Source organism: Dromiciops gliroides, chromosome 5, assembly GCF_019393635.1.
Source record: "Dromiciops gliroides isolate mDroGli1 chromosome 5, mDroGli1.pri, whole genome shotgun sequence".
NCBI lineage: Eukaryota > Metazoa > Chordata > Mammalia > Microbiotheria > Microbiotheriidae > Dromiciops > Dromiciops gliroides.
The window spans coordinates 301,174,074-301,189,577 of NC_057865.1; the positions used below are offsets into that span (position 1 = coordinate 301,174,074).

The following is a 15,504-nucleotide window of genomic DNA, read 5'->3' on the forward strand; positions in this document are numbered from 1 at the left end:
AACAGGAAAGGTCAGGGCTGGGAAGGGCCCGAGAACAGAGGATGTTTAGCTAGCCCCTGCTCCCAGCCATGACTGCCTGAGTATGCCCTGCTCTTCTGTATGTCTGTCTGAACTCAAGGGGAAACTGAGTCACATGTCTGAGTCATGTCTGCTGCTTGGCTCTGGGCTGAGACAGGTGGCTCTTCTCCCAATGTGCTGCCCTCACGCCTCCCTATTGGAGCTCCTCATGATTGAGGAGTGAGCTGTGAAATCACCCCCACCCCCACCCCTGGGCCACCCCCGTGGGGGATGCACTTGAGGGCTGGGCAACAAAAACACCTTGTGGGTTCTCCTGTCCCTGTCCAACCCGGGCCCTTCAAAGAGGGAGAGAGACTCTCAGCCAATGTTCCCGAGCAGCCTCGAGAGCTGATCCCGTCTCTCACACACATACACACACACACACACACACACATGAGTCCTGAGCCCTGGGACCACAAAGAGAGCCACCGCAAGAGCTTCCTTACTGACCCTGCCACTCTCACCTCTCCTACTCAAGAAGCATCAGTGGCTCCCTAGTCCTCCAGGGTGAAATACAAACGGCTCATCCTGGCCTTCAGTGATCTCCAGACTAGCTCCTACCTCCCTTTGTAGGCCTGTTCCCCGCAGCCCTGCTTCATGAATCTCTGTTCCAACCAAACAAGACCTCTGGCTCTTCTCCAGACTGGGCCTCCCCTCTACCACCAAAATTTGAACCCACTTCCTCAGCCTCCAAAGCCTTCACCAGCTGCCCTCCTTCCACCACACATCCGGCCTCTCAAAGACCATGCAGGAGTCAGAAGCAGCTTCCCGTCCTGAAGACAGAGTGTAAGAACAGGAGATGCCCAGCGCCCACATGTGGCCATCCTCTTTGAGAACGAAGGACAAACAACAACAGCAAATGATACAGTGCACAGGAAATTGCCTCTGTTTACCCTTCCCTTAAATTCCATTCACTACAGTCTGCAAAGTCCTCCCCTCTCTGCTATGTGAGGTGGTGAGCTCTGCAGTATGGAGATGACTCATTTCTGGAAGCAGTTGAGCCCAGTGACTTGGGGGAGGAGGCCCTATGATGGGAACCTTTGGGTCTCCAGTTCTATCATCCTGTCACTGTGTCGCCAGTGGGAGCTGACCTTCTCCTTTGTGCCAGACTCATCGAGGCCTTTGGCCTGGCAGCCCCTCCCCAGCCGGACTGGTCTTTTGCGGCGGCTCAGCCTGGCTCAGTGGGGACAGCTCAGCCCGAAGAGGCCAGAGAGACTCAGGAAGGTGTCTAGAACTCAGGTCCGGGCCTTGCTCTCTTCCTCAGAGGAGGGAGGTTGGAATCTCAGAACCCCAGACCCCAAAGGGAACTCCCGGCAGTGAGCCCAGGCCCCTGCCCGCCCCCAAAGGCTCTGAAGCTGCTCTTGTCCAGGTGTGGGATGCCAGCCAAAGCTTCACCTAGAGCCAGGGCAAGGCTACATGGCAGAAGCCTGCCAGCCTCCCCTGGCTGTCATCTGTCTCGGGCTGCCTCAAGGAGACCAGAAGCTTTCTCCCTCATCTGGGCTGTGGCTCTGGCAGCCCCTGCAAGCGCCTCCCCCGAGAGGTGGAGAATTAGGTCTTGGGGGGCTCCTCGCTGGCCCCGCGGGGGGGCCATTCTCTTCCAGCCGTGCCCCCTCCCCCCACCCTTCTCTGGGACTTACGTAAAAAGTGTTTTTCCAACAAGGCGATCTCCAGGTGCCCTTTGATCTCGTTTAGTCGATCGAATTCTGTCCGGTTATAATCCTGGACTCCAGCAGCCATGATGAGAGTGCCCGGACCAGCCTGGAGAGACAGAAGCAGAGCGGGGCTTGAGGAGAAGGCCATCTCCCCCCAACGTACCCCCAGGCCACGACCCCCAAGCTCCCCCACAGAGTGAGCCTAAGGTCACTGGCCTGGCCAAGCCCAGCAGGCCAGGGAGCCCTGGGGCCCTCTGAGGGCCTGCCCCCAGCCCAGGGAGCCAAGGCTCCATCACAGGCTCAGGGACAGCTCAGCTTAGCTCCTCGCACTCTCCCAGAGTGCCCGGGGGCGCTACCACAGCCCACTGGGGCTCAGAGCCCCAGAGCCCAGGCCCGGAAAGGGAGGAACCAGTTGGAGCCGCCCTGCCAAGGCCTCCCATCCTCCCTGGTATTCAGCAGCAAAATCCTCCCAGCGGGAGCCAGGACCTGCTCTGAGCTGCTGACGGGCAGGTGGGCAGAGCCGAACGAATACCCCAAGCCAGAGGAGGGTGGAGAGACTGGGCCTGCCCAGCAAGACCTCTGGGAGCAACAGTCACCTTCCAGGCGCCTCTCAGGAAGATCAGGTGTAACCCCGTGGGAACTGAGAGCGAGCCCTATGGGGACTGCCTGTGGGAGAGGCTGGCACTGCCAGGGAGGGAGATGGAGGCCTGCAGGTGGCCACTTAGAAAAGGGGCAGGCTGGCGTTTCCAGCACGAGCCACGGCAGAGGCTGCCACGGCAGAGGCTGCCACACAAGGGTCCCGCCAGGTGGGGGCTGCCCTACTTTCTGTGGCCAGGCAAGGGGAGAAGGTGCCTATTAGCACATGCCAGGCGTTTTTGCATCCTGGGAGTAAGTGAGAAATCAGACTGCAACATGAGGACAGGTCTGTTTGCTCTGGAGAAATCCAACCGCACCGAGCCTGTTCTGGGCATTGCGGGAGGGGGCAGGGGCAGAGAGGGAGGCCCTGCCCTGCCTGGGCTTATACTCGGGGTGGAGGTGGGGAGCAGCAAGAGGAGGAGATGGAGTCTTAGGGTGGGTCAGGGTTAGAGCTGGAAGGGGCCTCAGAGGTCCTCACTTTACACAGGGAGGCGACCGTGACTTACTCCAAAGCAGACAGGCCCGGCCTCCCCGGAGGCCCTGAGTCTCCACTTGTTCTATCTCAGCTCATACTCTTCATCCCCCTCCCTTAGCACAGTGCCCAGCACACAGTAGGCACTTAATGAATACTGCCTGATTGAACGGAGGGGCCTTAGCTTTTTGGATGTCCGGGCCCCTGATTGATATCACCTCATCAGAACCATGTTTGTTTTTTTGTTTTTTGGGGGGGGCGGGGCAATGAGGGTTAAGTGACTTGCCCAGGGTCACACAGCTAATAAGTGTCAAGTGTCTGAGGTCAGATTTGAACTCAGGTCCTCCCGAATCCAGGGCCTGTGCTCTATCCACTGTGCCACCTAGCTGCCCCAGAACCATGTTTTTAATGAATTGAAAGAAATGCTAAATGTCAGTTAGAGACTAGGGAAAGAAAGATGTCATTTCCCCCGCTAAGTTCAAGGAACCCTTAGCACCTACTGATGGGGCCCCTGGGAGCCTGTGGAGTCTGGGTCAAGAACCTCTGCTTGGGACACGTTGGCCCCTTTCCAAGCCCCCTAATGGCTTCTCCCTCCAGGCTCCTCTCCCAGTCATCCTCCACATCATCCCACCCTACCTCTAGAACCTTCAATGGCTTTCTATTGCCTCCAGGAGCAAATACTCAATCCTTAGCCTGGCATGTTGAGCCTGCCCCAGTCTGCCTCTGCCCACCTCCCTCTCCAGCTTTATCTCTGGGGACCCCCCTTGCCGACTTCCCAGGCAGACTGGCCTGCCACCTGTTTCTCACACATGCCTCTCCCCTGCCCCTCTCTGCCTCCCTCCCTGTCTCTCTCTGTGCCTTTGAACAGGTGGCACTCCACTGAACTAACATTGATTAGGTGCCTAGTACATGCCAGTCACAGGCTGGGTTCCGAAGATACCAAGACCAAAACAAAACAGTCCCTGCCCTCAGACAGTTTACATTTGACCCGGGGAAACACCAACACGTAATGTACCAAGTACAAAGTCATTTCAAAGCACAAAATTGCACGACGTACAGAGTGATTTTAGTAGGGAGAGGCCCCAAGGGATGCTGGAGAGAGAGCCAGCCTTGGATGATGTGAAAGGCTATGAAAAACAGGAGTACCGCACGACTGGGGAAGCGCCAGTGTCCTCGGATGGCAAACATGGAGAAAGGGAAGCAGCCGTTCTAACGCGCCATCCTGGCTGCATCAAGTATAGGGCAGGCCAGATTAACCTCTTTTTCCTTGTGGACAGGATTACTAATTTAGTACAGCAGGGCTGCTGCAGCTCCAGTTTACCTTCACCTTAGCAGAGCTCTTGATAAAACATCTACTCTGAGTCTTGTGGAGAAGATGGGGAGAGCAGGATCAGATGAGAATTCAATCCAGGGGATTCAGGACTGCTTTGTGAATGACTCGATGGAGGTCTCTGATGGAGGGCCCCAGGGCTCTGTGGGTAGCCCTGAGCTGTTTGTCACTTTTATCAATGACTCGGATAAGGGCGTACATGGTATGCTCATCCATTCTACGGATGACACAAACTGGGGGGAGGAGCTAAAAGGTCAGGATTCACAAGGACCTCAGCAGGCGTGAGCAGTGGGCTGAATCTAAAGAAGGAGGAATTCATTAGGGATTGATGTCTTACACTGGGGTTCCTAAAAATCAACTTCCAGGAGAAGGGGGAGAGCCAGCCATTGTTCTGATGAAGATCTGGGGGGCCTTGTGGCCCACAAGCTATGGGGGGGGCAGCAATGGGATATGGCAGCCAGAAACATGAGGCGCATCTTGGGCTTCATTAACAGGGGCAGAGCTTCCAGGGAGCAAGAGCTGATGGTCTCTCTGTGCTTGCCCCGGGCAGAACATGATATTGAAGTCTGGGCACTGGAGACAGAGATGGTGAAGCTCCTTGAACCTGTGTCTCAGGAGGACGGGCCTGGAGAAAAGAAGACTCAGGGACACCATGCCGGCTGTGTTCAGGGATCTGAAGGGATTTCCTGTGGAGGAAGGACCAGCCCTGTCCCTTTCAGCTCCAGAAGGTAGAACCAGGGCAGTGGGGGGCATTACTGGATGCCGACTGGGGTTGGGAGTCAGGAGCGGAAAGAACTGCCCTTCCTTGGAGGTCAAGCGAAGTTGGTTTGTTACAATGGGGATTGTTTTTCTTTCAATCAATCAATCAATCAATCAATCAATCAACATTGTGAAGTGCCTACTATGTGCTGGGCACTGTGTGGAGCACTGGGGAGACAAGATAGCTCTGTCCTCAGGGAGCCCACCATCTCATCTTCTCAGGGGTTGGACTCCACGGCTGCTGAGGCTCCTTCAACTCTCAAAATTCTGTGATCCTAAGGGTTTGAGTCCTACCCTCTGGCACAAGCTGGATGTGTGGCTCTGTGAAGGTCATTTCACCTCAGTGCCCCGGGCATCAGAGTTTCTTGTTGCGGGGAAAGTGCTGACCACTGGGAGACCCCTCGGCCAGTGAAATCCCGGGCCTGCTCCAAAATGATTCTTTTTTCATCAAGGTTGTGGAGAGCAGAAAACTGACCCTGGCCCAGCTCCCTCCACCTGGGGGGCCCGGGCAGCTCAATTCCCTTTTCCAAGCCTGTCTCCTCATCTTAAACATCCTGAGGCTGGGGGAGAGGGCAGGGAAGAGCTGGGCTCCAAGACTTTGGGACCCTCGCCCCTGGAGCCTGGGACACTGCAGTTTACTTTTGAAAGCCTAGCATTATTGGGGAACAGCCCTCACTGCAGCGGGAGCCACCATCCCCCCTTACCCAAATAGGAGCAGGGCCATGGGAGCGAGAACTCCTCTAGAAGCCAGCCCCCTACCTGGGCCCGACTGCTGGGGAGACCGCCCATCCAAACCCTGGCCGCCTTGCAAGGGCCGCCCGCCCCATCAGCTCCTGAAGGAGGCACCACCGGGTCAGTCACATGGACGTGATGCTGCAGCGACCAGAGCCACAAGCAAAGCGAATGGACCGAGGTATCCACTCTGAGGAAAGTCTGTGGCCAGCTCCCTCAGTGCCCAGCTCAGGCCTGCCCTCTCCCGAAGCCCCCAAGGGGTCGACACTCCCTCCCTCTTCAAATGACTTCGGGCCAGGGAGGGAGTTTGCACGCCGGGAGTCCCCCACAGCAATGAAGTGTGTGTCAGGCCCAGAAACAGTTGTGGGACACACTTTGTGCTAATGCATCTGCGTATGCATTCTGTCCCCTGGCCCAAAGTGAAGAGAGGCAACCTTCTGAACAAGGAGGGTGAGCCCGGGTTACATGGGAAGGGTCCAGGTGCCAGGTCAGGCAGGGGAGGGGAGGGGAGGGCCCAGCATTTATTAAGCGCCTACTGCATGCCAGGCACATGTTTACAAAACTTTCCTTGCAGCGACTCGGTTAAAGTATTATCCCATTTTACAGATGAAGGAATTGATGCTCCAAGACACTAAAGACCTCGTCCATGATCATCTCAGGACATGAGGCAGGACTTAGAACCCAGTACCCTGCCCCGGAGGCCCAATATTCCCTCTGATGCCCCACTCTCATTTTGACAGGTGAGGGAAAGGTGGGATGGGCTGTGGGTTTTGTGGGTGGGAGGAGGGGAGGGGATTAGATCAGGAGGTTGCTGCAGAGGGGAGAGGCCTCATTTGTGGAGAAGAGGCGGCTGCAGGGGAGGCACCCGACACGCCCATGCTACTGGAGATGGCAGGGGTTGCTGGGGAAGGTAACCGAGGTTTGGCCAGAGGGCAATGTCTGGCGGCAGGACAGCAGCTGGGACATGATCGACTCGGGAGTCATCTGCAAGAAGTGGAAATTGGAATGGTGGAGAGACTACGGGGAGAGAGGAGTGGGAGGCCTGAGACAGCCACGTGTGGAGCGGGCAGTGCCACCAGGAAAGGAGGCCCTGAGCCTGGAGGAGCAGAGAAGCCAGAGAGGAAGTGGGCCCAGATGGGGGAGACTGGGCCTTGGGATTGGGCCCAGGGGCCCACTGAGGCTGGTCCTGCCCTGGGGAGGACAGCCCTCTCCTTGGCCAGGGGAGCCTCCTCCTGGCCTCCCGGCTGGACGCCCCCAACCGGCTATCCAGACTCAGCCCAGCATTCTGGGATCCAGACAGGCCAGCCTTTACTCTGCTCCTTTCCCAACTCCACACCTTTGCCCTAGTCATGCCCTTATGCCTAGCACACACTCCCTCCTCCCCTCCGCCTCATGGAATTCCCCTTTTCTCTCAATCACACACAAAACGCCCACACCCCCCTCCCAGAATCCCTGCCTCTGTGGGCCTCCTCTGGGGCCAGCCCCCCCCCCTACCCCCAGCCTCTCCTGCTCTCTCCCCCTGAGATTAATGGGCTTGGTGGACAAAAGCCAGCACGCTGAGGCAGCCTAGCCTTTGCTAAAAATCCCAAGTAAATTATTCATTGCAACCAGAAGCAAAAGTACAGACAGTGTCCTATTATAAAAGATGAATATTACCCAAAAACCCTCCCAGGAAATTGCCAGGGCCACGTGGAGCCTGTTTGGTGCACACCTGTCTCAGAATAAGGAGCAAGCGGCAAGGTGGGGCGGCTCAGGGAGCGTGGGCTTGGCCCCACCCTCCCACCTGAAGGAGGGCCGTTAGCAGGGCCCCTCTACCTGCCTGCGGGCCTCAACCTGGCTGGCCAAGAAGCCCAGCCTCTGACCACGACACAGGGCCCAGCTCATGGGCCCAGCAGGAATCCAGGCCGGGCCTCGGCCTTCTTAGATCGGGGCTGAGGGAAATGGAACCAGGCCCAGAGGAAGATGGGAGTCAGGATAGTGGAGGCTTCCTTGGGCTCCACACAGTTGGCTAGTGACAGAGAATCCCAGTCACAGCCCCCGGCTCGGGGAGCCTCAGGCTCCTGTGTTCCAGGCCACGTACACCTTTGTGCCTTGGGTAAACAGAGGGGGGACACACCCTGTTTCTCTTGGTAAAGAGGTGATACAGAGCATGAGGAAGAGGAAGAGGGCCCATGGTTGTATCAAGTGACTCACACTCTTCCCCTGGCAGCCAAGCCAGGCTGGGTAGGGCTGCTGTGCCCGTGGGCCCACCTCCAGATGGAGGAGAGGGATCAGCAGCTCACACAAGAGAAGATGGCAGGTGCTATGAAAAGAGCACCCAGACCTTTCTCTCTGTCCATGGTGCTTCAGCTGACAGAGCCCAGCCCAGGAGCCCACAGGAGAGAAGATGGAGGGCGTGCTTGGGGCTCTCGGTGAAGACTGTTAATGTGTGCTTGTCCTAGGTCTGGCTCTCTCCCTGACAAGGTCTATTCTGGAAGAAGGCTCCGGTGCCCATCCCAGCTCTGACAATGACTCTGTCACCCCACGCAAGTCTTTACCTCTCTGGGCCTCAGTGGGGCAAGAGCTGCTCTTTCTGCCTCACAGGACAGTCAAGAGGCTCAAACGAGACAATGGACCAGAAAGCACTTGGAAAGGTGACCTGAACTGTCCTAGCTGTAGGAAACAAGGGGAAGCCTTGTCCCGAAGCAGTCTTACGTGGGGGCCCATAAACTGGCTTAAAACCGTCAGGATAAAGCTGTCCTTGCGGACTCCTTCGCAGTCTTACATACTCTGATTTATGCCTTTAAACCGCTGTTTTGAGAAGAGGTTCAGAGCTTCCCCAGACTGCCCGGGAAAGGGCAGGAACCGCAGCTCTACGACATTCCCAAACACTAGCCGGTGAAGAGAACTCACTAAAAAAAGGAAACCCCAAAATGCTAACTGTCGCTTGGGAGGAAGGCAACACATCAGTAGGAATCTCTGAGAAGAGGTTCTGATGAAGCACCTCGAGTGCATCAAACTGTCAGGGAAGACTGAGAAGCAGCAAAGCCCACCGATGGTGGGGAGAAGGAGAACTAGGCCCTCCCAGGCAGCACTGGCCGAAGGGCGCGTGCCGTGAAACCAGGCAGGACGCAGTAAATGTTAGCCGAAGCCCATCCCTTTCTTTCACTGTTAGGAAGACACCCTGGCAGCAAGCACCACCCCCAACACACAAGAAGAATGCCTGGCCAAAGATTTTCTGAGCAGCAGCAAGAAAGAACCGGAAGCATCCTCGATGCCCATCGACAGGGGAAGATCTAAATGGGCCAACAAGGATGAGGGGTACCCGGGAAATCAGGGTAGAAGGAAAAGCAGCAGGATGGAAAGAAGGATGGAGGACTGGCTATGGCCGTGCTGGGAAGAAAAGAGCCTGAGCAAAGTGGAGCCTCAATGGGGACACTGAGGGAGGAGCTCGGCCAGGAGCGGGCACAGAGTCCCAAGGCAGCCCTTGTCTCCTTCCCACAAGTGTCCCACAAATGCCCCCAGCCACTCACAGGGTCCCGCAGCTCCTCGCTGTCGCGGGTGGACGTCCGAGGGATCTTCACGGGGACCTCATCGCCACACTCCGTGTCGGACGCGTTGGGAGACTCGGCTAAGTCGAGGAACTCATCTCTCTTGTGACCCCTGAACCTGATTTTGTCCAACCTTTTGAGCATGTTCAGCACAGAACTGCGCGGCTTCACCTTAACATGACGGTCGGAGTCCCTGGGAGAGAAGGAGAGGGGGAGAGGCAGAGGTTACTACCAGCAGCCCAGCGGAGGCCAGGGCTTCTCAACAAGGAGGCGAGTGACGCTCCATCTCCTCCGGAAATGGAAAAACCATCCATAACATAGTTAAAAATCAACGACAAGGAGGAGGACAGACTCAGAACAGCCGCCTGCAGGCCGGCAGCCTCATGCCAACAATCCCTGCTCCCAAACAACAGAGGCTGCTGTGTCACTCACTCAATCAACATTTGTTAAGCACCTACTGTGTGCCGGGCACCTTGCTAAGGGTAGGAGTTCTGAGCTGCAATAGGGCCAGCCTGACGATGAGTCCACACTAAGTTCAGCACCAATGTGGCGGCTCTCAAGAGTAAGGGGCTGGGGGCCCCTAGGTGGCACAGTGGATAAAGCACTGGCCCTGGATTCAGGAGGACCTGAGTTCAAATCCAGCTTCAGACACTTGACACTTACTAGCTGTGTGACCCTGGGAAACATACCCTCATTGCCCCACCAAACAACAACAACAACAACAAAACAAAAACAAACAAAAAAAAAACAAAAAACAAGAGTAAGGGGCTGCCAGGATGCCCAAGGAGGGGCAAACCAGCCCAGACTGAAAAGGGCAGGCCCAAGCTTCTGTGCCAGTCAGTGCTGGGATGGGGCCCATGAGAGACCCCCACACTTTTAACTCAGGCAAGAGAGGAAGACCCAGTCTCCACAAACCCAAACCAACTGCCTTAGTAGAGAGTGGCTGGCAAGGCTAGACTAGAGCATGCATGGAAAATGATCTGGGATTACAGTGGGGACAAGACCCAGGATGATCCCTAAGGAGATCTTGGGCTGCACTGAGAGAGACAAGATGCCTGTGGTCGGAAGGACCTCAGCGAGTATCCAGTTCAGCCCTCTTGCTTTATAATTGGGGAAACTGAGGCCCACGGAATTGGAGGGATTTGGTCCAGGTCACCCAGGTCATGAGCCTCAGGGGCAGGATCTGAGCCAAGGCTCTTTCCACTAGACACTGTCCAGGTCGAGGGAGACCTCACTACCTGGAAGCCCTGCCTATGCCCATGCCCGGGGCACCTCATGCTGCTGCCTGCTCAGAAAGCAGACACCGACACCAGCCTTACAGGGCAGGACAAGGCCCTGCATCTGAAGCCTGAAGCCCAGGAGTGGGGGAGGGGGCGGGGGCTGGGTGTGTGGGCTAATGAACTCCTGCCCTGCCGGCTTCTGAATGCTGCACGGTGCCCGCCAAAGATGACCCTTTGGCTGCCTCTTGGACCGACCTCTCCGGGTTGGCAGAGGGTTTTGACGTGGATTCTTTCACACACACACACCCACCCCCTCTGGCCAGGTGACCCTGGGCAGGTCCCTCCCCCTCCCTCCCTGTGAGCCTCAGTTTCCTCTCCTACAAAGTGGAGACCAGAACACCTGTTGTGTCGCCTTAAGCCGCTGTGGAAATGTTTCCACTGCTGAGCCTCCCAGGGTCCCTGGTAGGAAGCCATTCGTCACATCCTCTGCCCTCCACCCACTCGGGGAGGCTGCAGAAGTTGCCCCCAAGGTTGGCGGGACTGGCCCTGCCCAGTCAGCTCTTCCTCTGTGGTCTGGGGACTTCCTCCCTCCCTCCGTCCGTCCCTCCTGCTGCTTCAGGGGCCAGGCACCTCAAGGGAAAGTCGGCATCACACCCACCGCGGCCCTCGGCTGACATTGCCGTCTGTGGGCAGTGCTGAGGGCTAGGAAGGATGGATGGTGTCATGGGGGGGGGGGCGCGAGGCAGGAACACCAGCCCTCATCATGGAAAGAGCCTGCCAGCCTCCAACGTCCCTGGGCTTGGGGGGAGGGCAATGGGAGAGGCAGTGGAGATGAGAAGATGGGGCTGGGGGCCGGGAGAGCTTAACTTTTATCTTGTATTCCCAGGACCTAGCACAGGGACCGGCACACAGTAGGTGCTATGATGTGATCCCGGTCAAGCATCTGCAGAGTTGTTCTGTGGGAGAAGGATCAGCCTGGTGCTGCCTGGCACTGATGGGCAGAATTAGGAGCAGAGCAGAGAAGCAGTAGGGAGGCCCACCAAGGCTGGATGGCAGGAAAAGCTTCCTAATGATTGTCAGGGGCGAAACAGGAGTAGTGAGCGGCCAGTTCCTACATATATTCAAATGAGGGTTGATGAGCAATTGTGTGTGATACTGGATGAGGGACTCTTGCTGAGATGCAGGGTGGGCCAGATGAAAAGAGAGGTGGAGGGGCCGCTGGGTGGGGCAGTGGATAGAGCATCGGCCCTAGAGTCAGCAGACCTGAGTTCAAATCCAGCCTCAGACACTTAACTAGCTGTGTGACCCTGAGCAAGCCACTTGACCTCGACTGCAGAGAAAAAGAGAAACAGCGACAGAGAGAGACAGAGAGATGGGTGGGCCAGGGCCAGGAAGGCTGGGCTGGGAGGAAGGAGACCTGGGTTCCCATCCTGACCCTCTCACTTCCTGCCCTTTTACTCCCTGCGGTTCTCTCTGGGTGATGTTCTGTGCTCTCAGGCTCTTTCTTTTTTCAGCCTCTACAGGGACACCCAAAAGAGTCGCTTTCATCATCACTCCTATTATCATTAGGAAGTAAAGGTCTGGAAGTCCCAAGCCCTGGGCTCCTGTCCATCCCCAGCCTGGCCCCAAGCCACCTGCAGGGCCAGGGCCTTTGCTTGAACCTCAGTGGTCCCTTAGACTCCAACATCTAGAGTGAGGAGGCCCTACCCCCCCCTCCTTCCCTCTCCCCAGGCAAGAGAACAAGGACAGGAGTCCAGGGGAGAGGCTGCTGGGGGCAGCAGGGCTGGCGGGGGTGGGGCAGCTGGCGACCTGGGCTTGAGAAGGAGCTGGAAGGACCCGGATGACCTCACCTCTGACCCTTGTTGTCACACCCAATTTACAGATGGGGAAAATGGAGGCTGCCAGAGAGTCCCTGGGGCCTGCGTGGCCTTCCCCAGGCAGCCAAGGAGCACAGCTGCTTGTCTCCTCCGACTGTTTACCTCTTGAAGCCTGGGAGTCGGTAAACATTTGTAAATTGTTGCAGCAGCCACTTAAGCCCATCTCAGTGTGGCTCCAGCCCCCCTTCCAGGCTGATCCCACACATCGAGTGGCTCCCAGACTTGTGTCTGAGCCAAAGGGGCCGACTTTCTCTTGCCCACAGGCCACCTCTAAGCTTTTGCACAGGCTGGGTCTCCTGCAGGGAAATCTGTCCAGCTCACCCCACCTCCTCTTTCCTTTTTTTTTTTTTTTAACACCTTCAAGAATTCTCCCTTTGTCCCTCTCCCAGGGCCTGCCCCAGGTAATCACCAGGTATTGACTTTGGCTGCAGTCACCATTTCCTTCTCCATCCCTGGAACGTGGACACTTCCCCAGGAGAGCGCACATCAGCCAGGGGTGCCAGGCTGCGGGAGTCTGCCTTGGATCTCCCCATTCCCAGGACCCGACCGGGGGATGGACACATAGTAGGTGCTCAATGACTGTGTGCTGAGGGGAGCTTTAAAACAGACCGACTGGCCTTAAAGGTTTCCCCAGAAGTTCTATTTCTTTACATTCCCTTTGTTTCACTGAATTTTAAAATCATTTTACTCCCCGCCCTTTTTCTTATCACCACAATCTCCAACCTCAGCGTCTGCCCTGCCTCATCTCCACCCAGCCCTCCCATGTCCCGCCCCCGCCCCCCACCCCCAAGCAGCCCTCTCCTGGCCTCCAGCCTCAGTCAGCCCCGGGCTCTGCCAGCCTCCACGTGCCAGCTCTGCTGACTCTTGGTACAGCCCTGAGCCTTCTCTTCTGACTGAACGTGCCCACTTCCTCCAACCGATTCTCAGATGACGTGGACGCTCGGCTCTTCCCCGCCTCTCCTGCCTGTCCAGGGGGCCCTCTGGCTTCTGAGGGTTCCTGGGCAGCTCAGTGGAGAGCGGAGCTGGGGTGCCCCTCTTGCCTCAGGGCAGCCCAGAACGCTCCCCTCAGGACTCAGCACTGGTGTCTCCCAGGCAGGCCTTCCTGCGCCCCCACCCCCACCCCAGTGGCAGCTCCTCCCAAAATCACAAGCAATTCTTTACCTGGTCTATGCTGTCCTCCCCTAGAAATCCTTGCCTCAGCTCTGAGAAGGTGCCTAAATCTGAGATCTGGGACTGTCCCAGGGTCCCCCAGCTCCGGAGGCAGAAGCAGCATCGGAGCACGGGCCTCCTGGCTCCGAGGCCAGCCCTCCCTCCACCCTGCACCCCAGGAGCCGACAGAGCTGTGCACAGCTCGCCAGGTCACTGCCTCAGCTTCCCTCTCTGTGAAATGGGGGTAACAGTATTGTGCCCCCACTCACAGCAAACATCAGAGTCCTGCAGGGACCATCCTCATCCACATTACTGACGTGCTCGTGAGCTCAAGGCAGGGCATGGGCTGCTCATGAGCCAGCAGACCAAAAAATGCAGTGTGTGTGTGTGTGTGTGTGTGTGTGTGTGTGTGTGTGTGTGTGTGTGTGTGTGAGAGAGAGAGAGAGACAGACAGACAGACAGACACAGACAGAGCTAGAGGCATATAGAGATAGAAACAGAGCGGGGAGAAACAGAGAGGAAAGGGGAGAGGAAGAGAGGAACTAGAAGAGGGAGGGAGGAAGGGGGGAGGGGAGGGGAGGGGGAGAAAGGGACAGATGAAGCCAGCATGAAGCAGACAGAGCTGCCACCTGCCTACCCACAATCCACCCTGGGGCAGCTCGGCCAGGGACCTCCATGGCACCATTCACAGACGTAGAAGGGGACCCTGGCCACGCCAGGACGCCCCCTCCCCCATCCCGAAGCGCTCCCTTCCTCTTTTTCTCTTCCTCTGCCAGGATTAACCAATGTCCAGTCTCACTTCCCTCTGCTCCCTTTCTCCCTGGAGAGATGTCCAAGCCAGGAAGTGGGCCGTGGCAGGTGAGGCAGGCGAGCTACTGGCCTTGGTGTCTGGAGGCCTGTGTTCAGGTCCCACTCAGACACCTCCTACTTGGGAGAGGGGGGGGAAGCCCCTTCCCTTCTCAGGGTTGGCTGCCGTGGCCTCCGAGGGCCCCCCCAGCCCAGCTCTCTATCCGGGCCCCTGTGATCTCCAGACTCCAGGCTCTCCCTGTGCTCCCAGCTTTCTCTCTGGCTTTGAGCAGACCACGCCTGGGGGACAACGCAGGTGGCCTTCTCTCTGGGACAGTGCCAGTGTGGAAGACAGGCAGAATCACAGTGGGCACTGCCCACTCATCCTCCCAGCTGAATCCAGCTGCTGGCATGACAGGCCCAGCCTCTCTTCACCGGCCAGCAGACCACCAGTGTTGCTCATACAATAAAGACACCAGGATCTTCCAGGTCCGGAGGACCCTGGGTGGGGGTGGGGTGGCAGGGTTATAGATCTCAAGCTCAGAGATCGTCAACCCCCCCTCCCCCTGCCCCCCCACCATTTTACAGGTGAGGGAACTAAGGCACAAAGAGGCGGAGACTTGTCCAAGATCACATGCACTGAAGTCTTCCAGACCCCGCCTTCAGCAGGGTGACCCGGGCCACAGGCCACGGTTCCTTCTGAGGGAAGCAGGATGCTTCCTGTGACGCCTGAGAGAAGTGGCAGCCCCCAAAGTATCTTTGGCTCTACCCCCGAGCTCCCTCTGCCCCCTGCTGTGATCTCACCTCTCCAGGCCTCAGTTTCCTTGTTTGTAAAGGGGGGGCCAGGCCCCTCCTGCCTTGAAATCTCTGACTTCCTCCCTCCTTAACTTCTTGCTTCTTTGGCTGCTGCAATGACAACTGCCAGCCCACTCAAGCCTGTTCTCCCTGGACTGAGCTCCAGTCCCCGGGGTGGGGGGTGGGGTCTGGGGGAATCACCAGCATATACGAGGAGACCCCAGATGCCAGGGCGGGGCAGCATGGGATGGGGTGGGAAGCAGAGCTCCATAGCAGCTGAGCATCTCTCCCTTCTCTGGAAGCGGAGGTTCTGTTGTGAGAAGCCATCTCCTGGCCCACTTGATTCCAAAAGCCAACAAGTCCAGATGCTAAGTGGGGGAGAGCAGAGACCCCGGGGAATCCACCGGGCCTGGCTGGCACGCCTGGCTGGCACGCTTGCCTGCTTGGGCCACCATACTCTGCAGCCAGGAGCGTGACCAGCTTAGGGAGTGGCCTGCCCTCGGTATCCC

At 57.4% G+C, this 15,504-nt stretch overlaps 1 protein-coding gene across 3 annotated transcripts in view; it reads right to left on the reverse strand.

Annotated features, from left to right (window-relative positions):
* The window catches only part of GRAMD4 (GRAM domain containing 4), an 81,782-nt gene that overhangs the window by 31,923 nt on the left and 34,355 nt on the right, over nucleotides 1-15,504 (reverse strand). For all 3 annotated transcript variants that reach the window (XM_043966648.1, XM_043966649.1, XM_043966646.1), the window contains exons 2-3: nucleotides 9,151-9,361; nucleotides 1,695-1,815 (exon numbers count right to left, since the gene is read on the reverse strand). In XM_043966648.1, coding sequence (XP_043822583.1) covers nucleotides 1,695-1,815; nucleotides 9,151-9,361 — 332 coding nt within the window. The remainder of the gene's footprint in view (nucleotides 1-1,694; nucleotides 1,816-9,150; nucleotides 9,362-15,504) is intronic.